We start from the raw sequence: 18,965 nt of genomic DNA, 5'->3' as shown, positions 1-18,965 counted from the left end.
AAAAAAAAAAAAAAATCGATTGCAATGGATTTTGAAAGATATCTGCAAAAAAACTTTAAAAGCGTTTTTCTCAGGTTTTCAGTTGGAAAAAGAGGGCAGACGACCATAATTCAAATATGTATATCTTTAAAATGACTTTGACTAGGATATAATTTGAAAGCTTATGATCTCCTCTTTGCATTGGTACCAAAATCTCAATTTAGAAATTTGGGTCACTGTGACTCATTTAGCTGGATCAGGTCACAAATGTAGCCTAATATTTTAATGATTTAAGTACTTCGTGATTGTTATAAAATCTACCTATATTTAGATTCAAATGTACATAATATGCTGCTGTGATTGATTATTTATCTGTAGTGGTTTATGAAGATAAATATCATTAGTGATTGATGTTTTATCAATGTCATATTTTTTCTTTCAGTAGAGCAGTTTTACAGGCTTTTGTCATCTATCCTGACTCAAATAATGTGTTTCTAACAGCAAACACTCAGAATAAAGTGAGATGATCTGCTGATGATCCTGAATGGCTTGTTGAATGAGTGTTGATAGTCGGCTCATCAATATTAACAGATCTGCTGAAAACACTCTTTATTTCATGACAATAGTTCCTGTTTTCACCTCATTTATTAGATCTCCTGAAATTCATCATCAGATCAGCTTCTCCAACAGTAATTCTCCAATAAATGCTGTAAATCCCCATCAGCTGGAGACGAGCATCAGAGCATCAGGAAGAGCTGAAATCTGCAGAGACTGAGTTTATTAAAGAGGACAGTGAGAACACGAGTGATCCAGATCCCTGCAGAATGAAACACACTGAAGATCCTGAAGAACAAAGAGGTTGGTGTTTATTCTTCATTCATTCATGATGCTGAACAACATTCATGTTAGAAACATTCAAGCACTTCATCACATTTAGATAAACAGTTCAACTATGAAATGGTGCAGAATGTTCTGGGTTTTCTTCAACAAATGGTCAGTAAAGGGAGATTTGAGACATTTATATATTGATTGTCAACATCAGATCAAACTAAATACTATTTTAACTGTTTTATTTTACATTTTGCAACGTTACCATAATTTTAGTCATTTTCAATATAGTTTACTAAATAGTTTTTTTTTAGGAATAATCAGTAACACCAAGTTACAGATAAAGTTGTATTTGTCAAATATCATATAAGTTATTCATAATTATAGAGATTCTTCTTCTTCTAATGACTTTGGTAACAGGGTTGATGTATGTGATCAGCGCGGTACAGTTTGTGTAAAAACTGAGACTATAGGCTTGTTTGAGATGTGCAAAATGCTCAATGGTTTAACTCCTTATCAAGCGCCCCCCTTTTTTAAATCTATAATTTTTTTATTTATATTTAAAACATTTTCAGACCTTTTTTTCTAAAACAATTGAATGGATGCTATCTTTTGAACTCTTGGCATGAAAACAAACTGAGGTTTCTACCATTCTTTCATGATTTTTCATGTTCATCACTATTTCAAAATAAAGGTCTGAACACGCCTTAGGAGTATGAAAATATTCTTGTTGCAAATTGATAAATTACGGCTCCTCTGTAATGTATTTTAAAAATCAGTCACCACAAATGAAAACTAGAGATTTTAAGCTTTCAAATGACATATAGTTTGTCAAGATTGGTTTAGGTTTAGTATAGGATATTACTGTTTAAAATATATAATGGCCGCGGGCCCGCCGGCGGGCCGGTGCCAATATAAAGCAACCGTGATGTATTTTCTCTTTTAAAATGTTTGATTTGAAAACTCTGATATCATGTTTTATGTGTATAAATTTTTAGCGACTATTCCCAAACATTCTGACGTGATCTCTATTTGGGTTATGTGATGTCATTTTATATAAACAATATAAACGAATGTCTGTATACAAGTCCGCGTGAACCGGAAGTTGCAAACGACTTTTCTCCAGTGTTGTGACGTATTTCCCAGTGAAAGGGAATATTGAACAGAGGGTTTTAGTGCCAGCGCGTCTCCTCTCCATCTCGGCTCATAGCAGACTAGCGGCTTGAGGACTAGCGGTTTGAGGGAGTGGTTAAGCGTTTGTCAACCCAAGCTGTCAAGCCTACATCATCAGAGAAGGAACGCTATTCCAGACCGGAAGTTACTTTCCACACTTTGATTAAAGATTACCACGGCAAAAAATTGTTTTTCTGTGTATTAACTTGCATGGATTAATTGTTCACCACAAGACTAGTAATATGCGCTAACAAAGTAAATAGGGTCAATTTTGATTTCATGTCGACTTTAAAGTAAAATTTTTTGATAAACCGTATTTGGAATGGAATTTAAAAAAGTACTTTGGGTGTCTAAATTAGATCCAGTTTATTAGCAACACGTGCACAAGCGTGAATCCCCCGATATCCGTTTTCTCACAGGAGTCTGACTCCGATCCACTGCGAGAAGAGAGATCTGCACGGTCTTCACTCCTCTCCTCACTGCAGCGCCTCGTCTCAATCCAATCCTATTGGAGATTATTTTCTTGTCTTCCCATCTTTCAGCAGAAATAGCCCAGATGTTACTTCCAATATCAATCTCAAAGGCTCATGAACTAACTTTTTATATATATATATATATATATATATATATATATATATATATATATATATATATATTGTTGTCTGAGGTCAACTTACGACATTCGCTTGGTTTTTAGATTCAAAAACATCAAAATGAATAAGTAATAGGCTATTTTCTACCCTGGTTTTTATGGGCGTGCCGCATTGAAGACTTGGAAGTAAACGTGCATTGTTATGATTGGGTTACAGTTTTGCATAGTGTCATCTACAATTTAAGACCTTTCATAGGTAAAAAATAAGACTTTAAGACTTTTTATGGCCTTAAATTAGAAAAATCGAATTTACGACCTTTTAAGACTTTTTAAGGATCTGCGGAGACCCTGATTATACTTTGAGGCATATCTAAATACTTTCCAAATGAAAACTATCTAATTAGCGCACGTATTATTTTTTATTATTTTATCTTTGTGGATTTGCTTGTTCACGTGACAATTCGCGTCATTTACGGCAGCGTATTAGCCTACGTCTGTCTCCTGCACGCGAGAGGAGAGGATAAGAGAACGAGTAAATGTCAGTTCAATAGACTATTGAACTGACTTTTACTCGTTCTCTTATCCTCTCCTCTCGCGCTAATTCTTTGTGCTTAGGATTGTCTATGAACTATGATGATATTGTAATCACTGTTTTAACTACATACTACGAGGCACTGCGAGTGCGAGCTGACATCGCGTTTGTCTCTCATGCTTGCTTTCACTGCGTGATGTGTCAGTGCAGTTATAGGTATGTCCCCAAATGAGTTTGTCTTATTATATTTATATCATATTATGGTGTTATATTAGAATATCACGAGCAAAAGTGCCGTTTTCCTGTGCACAATTGCAAATGTGCTATATTGTTAATTTAACTGTTGTATAAAATAAAAAGTTAACACTGTGTGTTACTTTTTATGTTGTCAATATTGTTTGTTTTCCCCTTTATTTCACCGACGAGAATTGCATAATGAAACTGTAGTCCAACAGACAGCGATTATTATTTTTTTTAACTGAAATCTGCGTTTTGAACGAATCATTTGATTCAATGAATGAATCGGCCGTTTGAACAAATCTGTTGAATAAATGACTCCAACAACTCGCTTAAGACGGTGACTTACCGCCACCTACTGGCGGGTTTAGTTTCATATTTAAAGTACCCTTTAATTGAAATGTTAAAATTATAAATAATTTCATATTTAAATATTGAATAGCTTTATTTATGCCATTGCAAATTAAGTGTAAATATAGTAATGCCAGTTCGGATGCCGCTTCTGTGTCACCTCTGCACTGCAAGGATGGATTTTAATTAGTGCTGTCAAAGTTAACGCGTTAATTACGCGTTAACGCAAAATCTTATTAACGGCACTATTTTTTTTTTACGCGCGATTAACGCAGCGCTTACTTTCTGTTTGACCCGTGGCCCAACCCCTAGTTGGAGAAATTGAGATACAGTGTTGCCAATTTAGTGACATTGCAGACACCTTTAGCGATTTATTTTTATTTTATTTTCTCTTCAAAAAAACCCAAACCTTATTTAGTTTCTGAGAATCGATGCCGGTTCTCACAGCACGCGCGCGCATCTCTCTCTCTCTCTCTCTCTCTCTCTTTCTCTCTCTCTCTCTCTGCGTCTCGCGCGGTAGAGAGGAGCAGCGCTTTAATTCAGTTAAACACAGATATTATGTTGCTTCTCTAATTTTACATGCAAGTATAGCCGAAATCACAGCACAGATATTGTCTTTATCTTATGTGTATTTGATTTCATCAGACGACGGCTCGTCAGCTAAAAGCACTATTTTTCAGGCTGTTTGAGATAATAGAATGCCTAAAAATCTATACACTATCTGGGAAAATTATGATAGTATGAAAACTGGACGAGCGAATGAGGCGAATTCGCGTCTACCGCGCTGCGCTAAACGCCTCATTGCTCATTCGCGCCGCAGGACCTCCAGACGCGTGTAAACGCCATGGACAGTATATAAGAGGTAAACGCGTCTTCACATGGAAATCACTCGCGCCAGACGCTCTATTCGCGTTTGGTGTGAACGCAGCATTGTCCGCGGTTCGTCCGACGCTGCTTCTGAATCTCTCTCCGGCCGGTGAGGTTTAGCCTACTGTTAGTGTTCCATATAAAAAACTTTTATGTCCATATTAACTTCAGCCGGTTAGCCAGTAAGCTCACTACGATGGCGGTGAAAACATGCAACAGCCCGCCAGCGCCTGATGACAACGACGAAGAAGAAGATTTATATTCGTTAGCTTTTATTGGCAGTTGGCAAACAAGCTGAGTGAAAACCTAAAAGATTCGGGGCTTTTGACAAAACATTCGGGGCTTAAGCCCAATTAGCCAGTTTCAGTCACTATTTCATATTCATTCCGTTGTTTGACAACAGAAACAGTAAAATATACCAATGAAAACAGTTTTATTGAGAATTTAGCTTCATCAAAATGGGCACAGAGAGAGACAAACTAATATAATAATAAATAATAAATGTACATTTAGCATTTTCAGAAGAGCTGCCCTGTCATGCAAAAATCTAAAGATGTTTGGTTTAGTAAATTGCTCAGTGCAAAGACAGATAAGTAATGGGAACCTGGTGTTTCTTTCATCTTTCTTCATGTGTCAAATAGACATGAACAAGTTCTTTGAAAAACATCTATGACCTTTGAAACATGTCTCGTCTTCATGCTCTATGTTGACTATGGTTTCAATAACAAACATACATTTGCATAAAGCATCCATATTTATCCATGCCCATAATGATTAGAGTATTACAAACTTGAAAAGTATTAATTTAAGGTACATTTAGAACAAATAAAAAATGTGCGATTAATCGCGAGTTAACTCATGACAATCATGCGATTAATCGCGATTACATTTTTTAATCGATTGACAGCCCTAATTTTAATTGAATTATTTAATTTAACAGTGGTGCTGTGTTATTCTAATAGAATTTAATTTGAATGTTAGAATTTGACATAAAAGGTGATGCATACCTCTAAATACGTTTAGAAATAATTTCCATATTTAGGTGAAAATGCCCCTGGAAATCAATTTAAGGTGGTAAATATTGCCCCATAATAAAAAATTTAATTTCAGTCACTACTGTAAACTGACCACTGCATAGAATATGTTAAATATGAATATCTTCGTGAGTCTGCTATCAACAATGTAAATGTAAACAACAAGCCTAAACCAGCCATGGTACCAGTACAAAATCAGTAAAATATCATCTAATTATTATCAACAAAACTTTGAAAATATCGAGATATATTTTTGTTAATATTGCACACCCCTAATGTACGGTATTAATTTTGATTTCCTCAGGTCTTAAAAAGCCTTAAATTTGACTTTAAAAAATGTGCAGATACCGTGTATAATGAGTTATACTGCCACCTGTCAGTACACTTGAGGGAACATGCGAATCGGTGGGCGGGGCTAAACAGGCCGTGTTGAAGTGGGCGTCGATCTTCTGCAGAGGCGGGGTTTGATACCCTCTGACGTCATAGATCCCCACTTTGTAAAACCTGTTGTTCGCTGATCTTGGTGTCAATAGCTTTTATTGGACTAACAAGGTTTTCAGTTCTGAAAATTACAGGATATTCTTATAATATGATGACCTCTTATTAAATTTGAATTTGATTTCTGTTCTTCACCCCTTTAAAAATAATAATTGGAAGATAAATTTACCTCATTCATGGATGCATAAAGACATATAATCAATTCATAAAAAAGGCATTCAATTATCATAATATTTAATAGCAGTTGTCTACTTTCTACTATTACATCAGTGCTCATTTTCATGTGATTTTGCTTCATATTTTTATTTTTGTCTTTTTAAATTCTATTTACAAACTCACCACACAGTTATGGCCAATAACTAATTTGTTGCAAACTACTTTTCTTTGTTTTAGAATTTAACAGTAAAAAATATATATATTTTAGCTTCAGGCTCTGAAGGGTTAATTATTTTGATGTACTGAAAATGAAATGTAGTATTTTTTTTCTTTCATGTCAGACTTGATGGAAGAACTGAGAGAAGTGGAGGAGGGACATCATGTCCAACCTGGAGGAAAACCTTTGAGTCGCTCAAAGACTAAACAGACATTTTTAAAGAAAAGAAGAGCCAAGAAATCTTTCACCTGCACTCAGTGTGGAAAGAGTTTCACACGCAAACAATGTCTTGAGCGTCACATGAGGATCCACACCGGAGAAAAGCCGTTCTCATGTGATCAATGTGGAAAGAGCTTCAAGCGATCAAAACACCTTAAAGAACACATAAAAATCCACACAGGAGAAAAGCCGTTCACATGTGATCAATGCGGAAAGAGTTTCCCACGAAAATACACTCTTAAAGAACACATGAGGATCCACACCGGAGAGAAGCCGTTCTCATGTGATCAGTGCGGCAAAACATTTCTTAGTTCATCAGAGCTGAAGATACACCTGAGAGTTCATATGAAGGAGAAGCCGCATTCATGTTCTGTGTGTGGAAAGAGTTTTTCACAGCGACAAAATTTACATAGACATGAGAAAACTCACACTGGTGTGAGAGAGTACATGTGCTTTGAGTGTGAGAAGACTTTTACTACAGCAAACAGTTTAAAACTGCACCAGAGAATTCACACTGGAGAAAAACCTTACAAGTGTTCACACTGTGACAAGAGATTCAGTGTGTCATCAACTCTGAAAACACACGAGAGGATCCACACTGGAGAAAAACCTTACAAGTGTTCACACTGTGACAAGACATTCAGTCAGTTATCAACTCTGAAAACACACGAGAGGATCCACACTGGAGAGAAGCCGCATGTATGCCATCAATGTGGAAACAATTTCACATTCAAACATACTCTTGATGTTCACATGAGAGTTCACACCGGAGAGAAGCCGTTTAAGTGTGATCAATGTGGGAAAAGTTTCAGTCGATCTTCACACCTTAATGTTCACATGAGGATCCACACCGGAGAGAAGCCGTTCACATGTGATCAATGCGGCAGATCATTTATTAGTTCATCAGAGCTGAAGACACACCTGACAGTTCATACAAAGGAGAAGCCGCATTCATGTTCTGTGTGTGAAAAGAGTTTTTCACGGCTGGATTCTTTACATAGACATGAGAAAACTCACACTGGTGTGAGAGAGTACATGTGCTTTGAGTGTGAGAAGACTTTTACTACAGCAAACAGTTTAAAACTGCACCAGAGAATTCACACTGGAGAAAAACATTACAAGTGTTCACACTGTGACGAGATTCAGTCGATCGGGAAATCTGAAAGCACATGAGAGGATCCACACTGGAGAGAATCCGCACACGTGTGATCAGTGCGGAAAGAGTTTCTCTATTAGAAGTCACCTGAAGATACACATGAAGATCCATGCAGTGGAGAAACCACATCACCACAGTGTGAAATCACAGTAGCTCATCTTTATGTGCTGAGAAACATGTTTTTTCTAAGTTAGTTTCCCAACAGCCACGATGAGCGACAGGACATTTTCACATTAACGCGAATGTTCGGCACCAATGCAAAAAATTGTCAGTAAATGCAGTCAATCTCGGACAGTAGGTGGCGCTCATGGAAAAACAACAGCGCTGCGTAACTGCTACAGACTGTGCTATTTTTGCCAATCCTATAAGATCATTATAAATCATACTGTACGATATGTATCCAACAAACTTGGGTATGACATGTATGTAGACTGTACAGTGATTACTGTACTGTCCAAAATCCTACAGTGTGTACCGGGCAAGAAAGAACATCAAACAGTATTTTCATGTCTTCAAACAGCCTTTTGTATTGTTGTATTTGTTATGGTGCAGGTCACACATGTGTGTTGAGTTTGTTTCGCAGTACCCATGACCCCCAACGGTGAATGTGATTTCACAAAGTACCACATGTTCCTGGATCAATATCTTTGTTGATCCTGGAACAACTTTCTAATCAACCAATCAGATTTGAGGGACAAGTTTACAGTTTATGTCAAGTTTAGGCTTAGAATCAGGGTGAGGTGCTTCTACATCAGTGTTATTCACTTATCATTTCTCTCTGATTTTAGGGAAAATGTATGGGTAGGTTTAGGGGTAGGGATGGGGTAAGGACTACATTTTGGGACAAGAATGTTATTCTAGGATCAACAAAATATGTTGATCCAGGAACATGTCTTACTTGGCAAAATTACGGTGACCAGGTTTAGGGGTAAGGATAGGGTAAGGACTAAATTTTGGGACAGGAATGTTATTCCAGGATTGAAGACTTACAATCTCATTTTTTAATGTTGTTTTTAGTATTATTATAATTTTTTATTGATATTCATAATCAGAAGTATTATGTATCTGTTTTATACTTTTTATATACATTCATAATCATTTGTAATCATTGTGTTTTATGAATCATACTGTTTTGAATGCATATGTGTGAGAGAGATTTTGGGAGATTTTGAGTGTGTGTCTGGTATGTGTGCAGTGTTTTTTCTACCTAGCATAGTATATACATCCTATGTTAATGGAAACCACATGTTTCAGCATATAAGTACTGAAGCTCTTTGTTAGGCAGAGAGAGAGAAATGACTGAGATGCATGAATATCTTTTGCTGATACGCTCTCTCCCTTATGTCTTATATAAAATGGTAAAATAAATTAGATATCTTGGCAAAATCACTGTTGTCTGTTTCCATGAAATCCATTAACAAGGGGAAGCAAGATTTTTAAATCTACAATTTGGCGTCACTGAACACGATCGCATATCCAGCCATTCGTCTCAATCATTACAGGTAAGATTTTTTTCCTTTCTAAAAAAGGTTTTAAGTCTGCCTGATGATTAGAGACAGTGACTGAAACTGCTGAAAAGAACTGTGTGATTTCAGGTACCAGTTGCCAATGAATATTCAATTCAATTCAATTCAAGTTTATTTGTATAGCGCTTTTCACAATACACATTGTTTCAAAGCAGCTTTACAGAAAATGCATTTCAAAAATATACATACAAAAATACAGTTAGTTAATCATGAAATTTAGGGCATAACATATCGCCGGCGTTGGGTCGTCTCTTCACAGGCGTCGAGTCGTCTCATCACAGGCGTTGGGACATCTGAAGTCCCCATGAGAGGCTGGATACATAACTGGAGCTGACGAACTCTATTTGAGTTATAGGGACAGGCGTCCCGAGATAACAACAAAAAAAGGCAGATGGGAAATAATTAGCGAAGCTGCTGTTCATAATATGAATGCATTTGATCTGATTTAACTAGTATAAAAGGTATGAGATGCATCATGTGAATGCTTGGCTAAAGAGATGCGTCTTTAATCTAGTTTTAAACTGGGAGAGCGAGTCTGAGCCTCGGACAGTATCAGGAAGGCTATTCCAGAGTTTAGGAGCTAGATGTGAAAACGCCCTCCCTCCTTTAGTGGACTTAGATATCCTCGGTACGACCAGAAGCCTCGAATTAAGCGATCTTAAAGAGCGCGATGGAATATATGGCGATAGAAGATCTCTTAAATACACAGGAGCTAAACCATTTAGGGCTTTATAGGTCAGTAACAATACTTTGTAATTGATACGGAACTTAATCGGTAACCAGTGTAGAGATGATAAAATTGGTGTTATATGATCATATTTTCTTGACCTAGTAAGAACTCTAGCAGCTGCATTTTGGACTAACTGTAGCTTGTTTACTGAGGATGCAGGACAACCAGCTAATAAAGCATTACAGTAATCTAGTCTCGAGGTCATGAATGCATGAACTAACTTTTCTGCATCAGAAACTAATAGCATATTACGTAGCTTAGCAATGTTTCTAAGGTGGAAAAAGGCTGTTCTTGTGACATTTGAAATATGATTTTCAAAAGACAAGTTGCGGTCTAGTATAACACCCAGGTCTTTTACTGTAGAGGATAAAGTAACAGGACGTCCATCTAGATTAAGGTTGTATTGTAAGAGGTTTTGTGGGCAGTTTTTTGGACCAATCAGTAATACCTCCGTTTTATCTGAATTTAATAGAAGAAAATTACACGTCATCCAATATTTTATATCTTTAACACACTCTGTCATTTTAGATAATTTAGTGTTATCATCTGGTCTAGATGAAATATATAATTGAGTGTCATCAGCATAACAGTGGAAACTTATTCCATGTTTTCTTATAATATTACCAAGTGGCAGCATATAAATTGAGAATAGCAGGGGGCCTAATACAGATCCCTGCGGCACTCCATAATTTACTGACGTTATCTTTGATTTTTCCCCATTTAAATGGACAAAATGGTAACGGTCTGATAGGTACGATCTAAACCAGCTTAATGCCTGTCCCTGAACACCAGTGTAATTTTGAAGTCGATCTAAGAGTATTTTATGATCTATAGTGTCAAACGCAGCACTAAGATCGAGTAAAACTAGTATTGAGATACAGCCTTGGTCAGAAGCTAAAAGTAAATCATTTGTAATTTTAACCAGCGCAGTTTCTGTGCTATGATGTGGCCTGAATCCAGACTGAAACTTTTCATAGATATCGTTTTCTTGCAAGAAAGAGCACAGTTGAGCGGACACAACTTTTTCTAGTATTTTAGACATAAATGGAAGATTTGAAATGGGTCTGTAATTTGCTAGGTTATTTGGATCTAATTGTGGTTTCTTAATAAGAGGTTTTATAACTGCCAGCTTGAATGTTTTTGGAACATGTCCTAAAGATAGAGACGAGTTAATAATATTGAGAAGAGGCTCTTCCACTACAGGTAACACTTCTTTCAGTAGTTTAGTGGGTATTGGATCTAATAAATATGTTGTTGGTTTAGATGCAGTGATAAGTTTATTTAGCTCTTCCTGTCCTATAGTTGTAAAGCGCTGTAGTTGTTCTTGAGGGGCGATAATTGAGGCTGAATCATAAGACGCTGTCAAAGATTGTACATTTACAATTGTGTTTCTGATGCTTTCTATTTTCTCAGTGAAGAAATTCATGAAATCATTACTATTAAAATGTAACGGAATATTTTGTTCAGGTGATGTCTGTTTATTTGTTAATCTAGCCACGGTGTTAAATAAAAACCTTGGATTGTTTTGGTTATTTTCTATTAGTTTGCGTAGATGCTCAGACCTGGCTGATTTTAGAGCCTTTTTATAACGTGACATACTGTCTTTCCACGCGATTCTAAAGACCTCTAAATGAGTTTGTTTCCATTTGCGCTCTAAGTTACGAGTTTCTCTCTTGATAACATGCGTAGCACTGTTGTACCATGGTGCTTTAGTTTTCTCTCTAACCTTTTTTAATCTAATTGGTGCAACAGTTTCTAATGTACTAGAGAAAATGGTGCTCATACTGCTAGTCATTTCCTCTAGTTCATCTGTTAGTTTGGGTTCACTGAGAAGCTGAGATAGATCAGGTAAGCTATTCAAGAATCTATCTATAGTGGTTGGAAGGATTGTTCTGCCTGGTCGATAACGTGGCGCAACATGACACATTTCAGCCGTACGTAGTATGCAAGTTACCATGTAATGATCAGTGACATCATCACTTTGCGGTATAATATCTATATCGGTTGGATCGGTTCCATATGATATAATTAAATCTAGAGTATGATTAAGACGATGAGTGGGACCACTAACGTTTTGCTTGACCCCAAAGGAGTTTAATAAATCTGTAAACGCAGCCCCTAACGCATCATTTGTGTTATCAACGTGTATGTTGAAATCTCCAACAATTATTGCCTTATCGACATTGACCAATAGATCTGAGAGAAAATCTGCAAACTCTTTTAGGAAATCAGCGTAAGGCCCTGGCGGCCTATATACGGTAGCCAAGGCTAGAGATAATAGGGATTTCTTTCTTACATCTAGGAGCGTAACATTTAGAACAAGTACTTCAAACGAATTAAACCTGTGGCCTGTTTTCTGAGTAACATTAAGAATATCTCTATAGATTGTTGCAACACCGCCGCCACGACCAATCAGACGGGGCTCATGCTTATAACCGTATCCTGGTGGAGTGGACTCATTAAGACCGAAATAATCATTTGGTTTAAGCCAGGTTTCAGTAAGGCAGAGTACATCGAAGCTATTATCAGTGACCATTTCATTTACAATAACCGCCTTAGGTGTAAGCGATCTAATGTTTAGAAGACCTAGCTTTAGAAATTGTTTTTGTTCACTAATATTGAGATTTTCTGGTTTAATCACAATTAGATTTTTCTTAGATCCTACAGTAGATTTATTGTTTGGCCTCACTAAACGAGGAATAGACACAGTTTCTATATAGTGTTCTACACTGGTACTTATATCAATTAATTTGGGACAGCAAAGAATGTGATTTGGACTTTGACTTACTAGTCATATGGTGTGTAACGTCTTGGAGATGTTGTCCGACAGAACAGCCGCTCCGATTCTGCTGGGGTGCAGGCCATCAGCACGGTAGAGCCTAGGTCGCTCCCAAAACAGATTCCAATTATTTACAAAGAGCAGTCTCTGTTCATTACACCATGACATCAACCATTCATTTAGTGCAAACAATCTACTGAACCTTTCTTGTCCTTGTCGGTACGTGGGAAGCGGTCCAGACACGACGATCTTTGCTTCAGGCGATGTTCTGCGTACCGTCTCGATCAGGCTCCTGTAGTCCCTCTTCAGAACCTCCGTCTGCCGCAGCCTGATGTCGTTCACCCCCGCGTGCTGCACGACAGCTCCGACGCGCTCGTCACCGTTCAGGATCTCGGGGACCTGCGCAGTGACATCGAGAACACGAGCACCAGGAAAGCAGTGAGTGCGCACCATACCTTTACCTGAGGTAGCGCGGACATGCCGGACCATGGAACTGCCGATGATCACAGCGTCGTCGCGTTCCGTCTCGCGAAGAGGGGAGAAGCGGTTCCGGGTGGAGATCTCGAAGACCGGGAGGGGCGGAGAGGTCCTTGCTCTGGTCCTGGCTCGTGTCTTCCGCTGTGGCATCATCCAGGGTCCATGGTGCTGTGTCGGTGTCGGGGTAAACGAAACCAGGGGTGCTCGGGTCCTGTGCAGAGAAATACACGGAGTAGAGGAGGCCGGAGTCGAAAAGTTACTAACCACTGACTTGTGAGCATCGGCGCGTGATGCTTCAAGCGCTGATCGTCGGTCTCGCAGCTCGGCCTGCCTCCCCAGCAGATCACGGATCTGCTTCTCCACGGACTCCAGCTCCAACCGCACCGAATGCAGCTCAAACGTGTCCTCACCTGCACTCAGAGGTAGACACACATCCGATGCATTCGCCATTATGACAGATGAACAATAAATTAGCAGTGATGCTACCAATATCACTACTAATTTAGGACTGAAATCATGGATAGAACCCGTATCCTTCCAGTGATTCGAGTGTAAATAAGACGGTCGATAGGCGAGACCACGCGTGCAAATGCTAGCGGGCTAACTTAACGTTAGAGATAGTAACGGAAGTTCGGAAAGTTGGATATAACCAGCGATATCAAAGCAATCCGATTGTTTTTTTATAGAGAGTAGTATCGGAGATATGTTCACACGCTCACAAACTAACAGTTAAGCGATTCGAAACACAAACTCCAAACACAACCAAAGCGGTTCGAACACAGACACAAACTTCAAACACAAACAAGCGATTCGAAGCACAAGCACAAGCACAAACACAAACTTCAAACACAAACAAGCGATTCGAAGCACAAGCACAAACACAAACTTCAAACACAAACAAGCGATTCGAAGCACAAGCACAAACACAAACTTCAAACACAAACAAGCGATTCGAAGCACAAGCACAAACACAAACTTCAAACACAAACAAGCGATTCGAAGCACAAACACAAACAGAGCGATTTCAGTGATCCGAGTGTAAATAAGACGGTCGATAGGCGAGGCCACGCGTGCAATGCTAGCGGGCTATCGTTAGAGATAGTAACGGAAGTTCGGAAAGTTGGATATAACTAGCGATATCAAAGCAATCCGATTGTTTTTTATAGAGAGTAGTATCGGAGATATGTTCACACGCTCACAAACTAACGTTAACAGTTAAGCGATTCGAAACACAAACACAAACAAGCGATTCGAACACAAACTCCAAACACAACCAAGCGGTTCGAACACAGACACAAACTTCAAACACAAACAAGCGATTCGAAGCACAAGCACAAACACAAACAAGTGATTCGAAGCACAAGCACAAACACAAACTCCAACACAAACAGAGCGATTTCAGTGATTCGAGTGTAAATAAGACGGTCGATAGGCGAGGCCACGCGTGCAATGCTAGCGGGCTATCGTTAGAGATAGTAACGAAAGTTGGATATAACTAGCGATATCAAAGCAATCCGATTGTTTTTTATAGAGAGTAGTATCGGAGATATGTTCACACGCTGGAAAAATAGAAAATGCTCGTTTCTAAATGAGTGTAAAGAACAAAATCAACGATTTATGAATCAAGTCGACGGAGCTTCAAACACAAACACAGCGCTCACTCGCGACGCATGCGCATCTAGTCAGAGGATTTCGCCTCGAATATAAGACATAAGAAAAAAAAAATATATATATATAAAAATAAATACAAGTTTAATCATTTAATTTGGCTTGTTTAAGTTTCTCTGAAAAGTAATCCTCTAACTATATTTGATATGCTGGGATGGAGATGGATCTTTTTTAGGAAAAAGGCCATTTAGTCATTTGGGGGAATTAGTTGTAAGACGGTTAAGCTAGAAAATTTGCTTGGTTATGACTATTCACGTGGTTGGACTGTGGCGGGACTGTTTATAACGATGGCAGATTAAAATCCCGAAAACATATCCAACACACTTGAAGATTCGATCTAAGAAGGAGACGAGGAAAGTGTGACACAAGCGACACTTGATTGACAGAAGCGGTTAAGTGTGGCGATACTGTAAAAACTATGGCAGATTGATATCTAAAACATTGTAACACGCTGAAGTAATACAAGTATAAAAGTAACTAGCTAGGATCGTGGGCATTCTGACTTTGACCGTAAAGCTGTTCAAAGATTTGAAGATACGGATCTGAGTAAGCTTTAAAATAAAAACAAAGAAATCAATCTGATAAAAATCCAAAAATATTTAAAGTCCCTGTAAAGTCAAAATTAAGTATGTGTTCTGAGTTTGTCATATCACATAAAAATGTGTTATTAGCCACCCAGCCAAATTTGAATGATAAAAAAAGCCGGCAAGTACATAAAATAAGCTATCAAAATCTTATAAAAATGAGCAGTGGTCTCTGCTCTCAAACGCTGGGGGCGTGTCCGCAGGCTGCGCTGAAACCAACTTCTCGAGTGACTTTATGCATGAAAGACTCGGTCTCTTTTGTGGTCGGAAGGTACTGCTTTGTGAACAGATAATAGTTTAAATTACTTGGCTAAGGAATCATATTGATTATATAAATAAACAAAAAAAATCACGTTAGAGGGTTGCAGAATTTAGTACGTACTGTGGACTACCTACTATAATTATAACTTAAGCACACAAGGCAGCCTACCCTCATTGGTGGGCACGCACTACCGAGGATGGCACCAGGTATCGGCGCAACGGGAGGATGATGGCCGAGGCGGGAGATGGTCGGTTCGGCCCCATTCACCAGTAACAGCGGATTATCAGAGCATCCCAGTTGTCTCCGACGAAAGTTTATAAAACTGTCCCGTGTAAAATGATCACTACAGAGGCGGGTTTTGGTGGTGATCCTCAGCTCTCCATCAAGGTGGCTCTTCACAAAATTAATCCACCTCTTCTTGATGTGATCGTTTTTAGGAAATTAAAATAACGTTAAGGACACCGATCTGTTTCGTACATGATCGCATCCAGTACGCATTTCCGTGACGAAGGCATAGCTAACTAGCAAACTGTAGGCTGTAGTAACTAATAATAGTACTGACAGTAACTCGCGATTGAGCGCCAAACTGATGCGAATGTGCTCTATTTATATTGTTAGGGAGCGAACGCACCGCAGGGGCTCCAGTGCGTCATCAAGTAGGGGCGTGTCCAGGAGCTCAGGGGCTCCAGTGCGTCATCGAGCCCCCGTTTTAGCCCCGCCCAAAAAATCCGGAAAATAGCAATGGTGAAAAACTGTTTAACGGTCTAACTTTACAATTCAGTACTTCCCAGTTCACAGTCTTTGTAATATGTTTTAGCAATACATTTCTAACATTTATAATGCGTTTAATTTTTTTTTTTAGAATTGCCTTTACAGGGACTTTAAAAAAAAAGAAAGAAAAAAAAGAAACTGTTCTGAAAAACAAAACAAACAGAAAATGGAAGAAGGGAAAGAGAGTAAAGCAGCCCCTCCCTTTGGAATTCACTATATGCACACACACACACACATAAGTTGGAGAAGGGAAAGAGAGTAAAGCAGGGCCCCCCCTTCTGACACACATACACACACACTCACACACACATTACACGCACACACACATAGTCCTGCTGTTCTGAGCAGACAAATATACATTGTCCAGCTGTTCTGAGCGCACAGACACAGAGTGACAAAAACTTTGCAAAATGGCAGAAAGTGTCTGTAACAGCAGAACAATATCTGCTTGGTATCTAGAACAGAAGAAAAAGAAGCAAGCTAATCTTTTGAAAAAAGGATTGGACATTAATGCATCTATTGATGAGCAGTTTATATGGTTCAAGTCGCAGAAAGACAAGATCAAATCAAAAGCATTTCCAATATTAGCAGCTCATTGGATAGTGAAACAAGGTGGAATTTGTTGCGATTTAAATGGTGGTCCAGTGCCACTTGTTGAAGCAATGAAGCCTCAAATTGAAGCATACAACAAGTTGAACAAAATCATGTCTATCAAATGTTCAGAGAAAGAAAATAGCCTACAACTAGTGATGATTCATTTGATCCAGATTGGACAAATATAATAACTGAAGCTGAAAGGAAATATTCACAAGCACCAGTGGAATCCACAACAACTGTAACGCCTCCTCCTTACAAACCAATCTATCCAACTTTCCCTGAACAATATACACGTTCATCTAAACCTCTGACACAGCCTCAAGCTTCAAGATCAAATGGAGGTTCGATTGACAAAATGTATATTGCATCTGCACAAGCAGCTCCAATAATAACGAGATCCAAATCAGCCCAGCCAAACAGAGATATGCTGCGATGTACACCAGCTCGTAATTATGGGTCCGACTGGGGTGATGAGACGAGAGATGACGACATGATCACAGTTGATAAGATCGGTCCTGAATTTTCTTCACCTGCGATTAAAAGGGAAGAATCTGAAATGATGACCGAAGCGAGACCATTCACACCAGGAGAACGTCAAGCCATTCTCACAGCCTTGCCTCCTCTGAAGAGACAAGATCCAAACACAGAGTTTTGGAGAGAATTAGACTCTCTGGTTGAAGCTCATCAAATGACACTACGAGACATTCACATTTGTGGAAATTTCACAAAATAAGGAGTTGGTTGGAAAAAGATGCATTAACGCAATCATCTAACTTTGAGACACATCGTGCGGCGTGTTTATTTTTGGCACAGAATTTAAAGGATCAAATGGTAGAGGACATTCAAGTTATTCGAATGGGTCAAGTTCCTGAGCGAATAGCGGAATCTTTGTTAGTGGTTTTCGGTAATCAACTTAATTTGACTTCTGCTAAACATTTTCCATTATTTAAAATCGCAATTAATGAAGATTCGTTGTCAGGTTCTGGAACATTACCTTTGATTATGGTATGGCCTCAATATGGGAAGCGTAATATTATGACAGTTAGACGATTCTAATCAATGGGGGTTAGACAAGGAAATTCAGTAATTAGATTAGGTAGGAATGGATATTGGGTTGAAGGCGAAAGACCAATGATTTCTACCACAGACTGTTGTGTTGAGGAACATGAGTGGGTAATTTGCTCATGCTCTACAATGTTTAGTCTATCACTTATCTCGATCCTAATGTTTTGTCGAATTTTAGACCAGTCTCACATCTGTCTCTTATATCGAAGGTATTAGAAAACTTGTTTTTAATCAATTACAAGATTTTTTACAACAGAATTTTATTTTTGAGAAATTTCAATCCGGTTTTAGATCACGTCATAGCACTGAGTCTGCACTGCTAAGGGTTCAAAATGATATAGCACTGTCTGTAGATTCAGGAAACCCTACGGTGTTAGTGCTTTTAGACTTATCGGCAGCTTTTGACACTGTGGACCATTCAATTCTTCTTGCACGTCTTGAGCACTGTGTAGGCATTCAAGGCTCTGCACTTAAATGGTTCACTTCCTATTTAACAAATAGAAGTTTCTCTGTCAGTATAGGAGATTACTCATCATCATCTGCTCCCCTTTATTGTGGCGTGCCCCAAGGTTCAATTCTGGGCCCCACACTGTTTTCTTTATATATGTTGCCACTAGGGGCTATAATAAATGAGCATAATTTTTCATTTCACTGTTATGCAGATGAT

At 38.5% G+C, this 18,965-nt stretch overlaps 1 protein-coding gene across 1 annotated transcript in view; it reads left to right on the top strand.

The window, feature by feature from the left end:
- Positions 1-716: 716 nt before the first annotated feature.
- The window catches only part of LOC306999562 (uncharacterized protein), an 825,164-nt gene continuing 806,915 nt past the window's right edge, over positions 717-18,965 (top strand). The window contains exon 1 of the mRNA XM_079614369.1: positions 717-837. Coding sequence (XP_079470495.1) covers positions 804-837 — 34 coding nt within the window. The 5' untranslated portion in view covers positions 717-803. The remainder of the gene's footprint in view (positions 838-18,965) is intronic.

Source organism: Phoxinus phoxinus (genome assembly GCF_949152265.1).
Source record: "Phoxinus phoxinus genome assembly, chromosome: 1".
NCBI lineage: Eukaryota > Metazoa > Chordata > Actinopteri > Cypriniformes > Leuciscidae > Phoxinus > Phoxinus phoxinus.
Note: the sequence above shows the minus strand (reverse complement) of the source record. Positions and strands in the feature narration are given on the sequence as shown.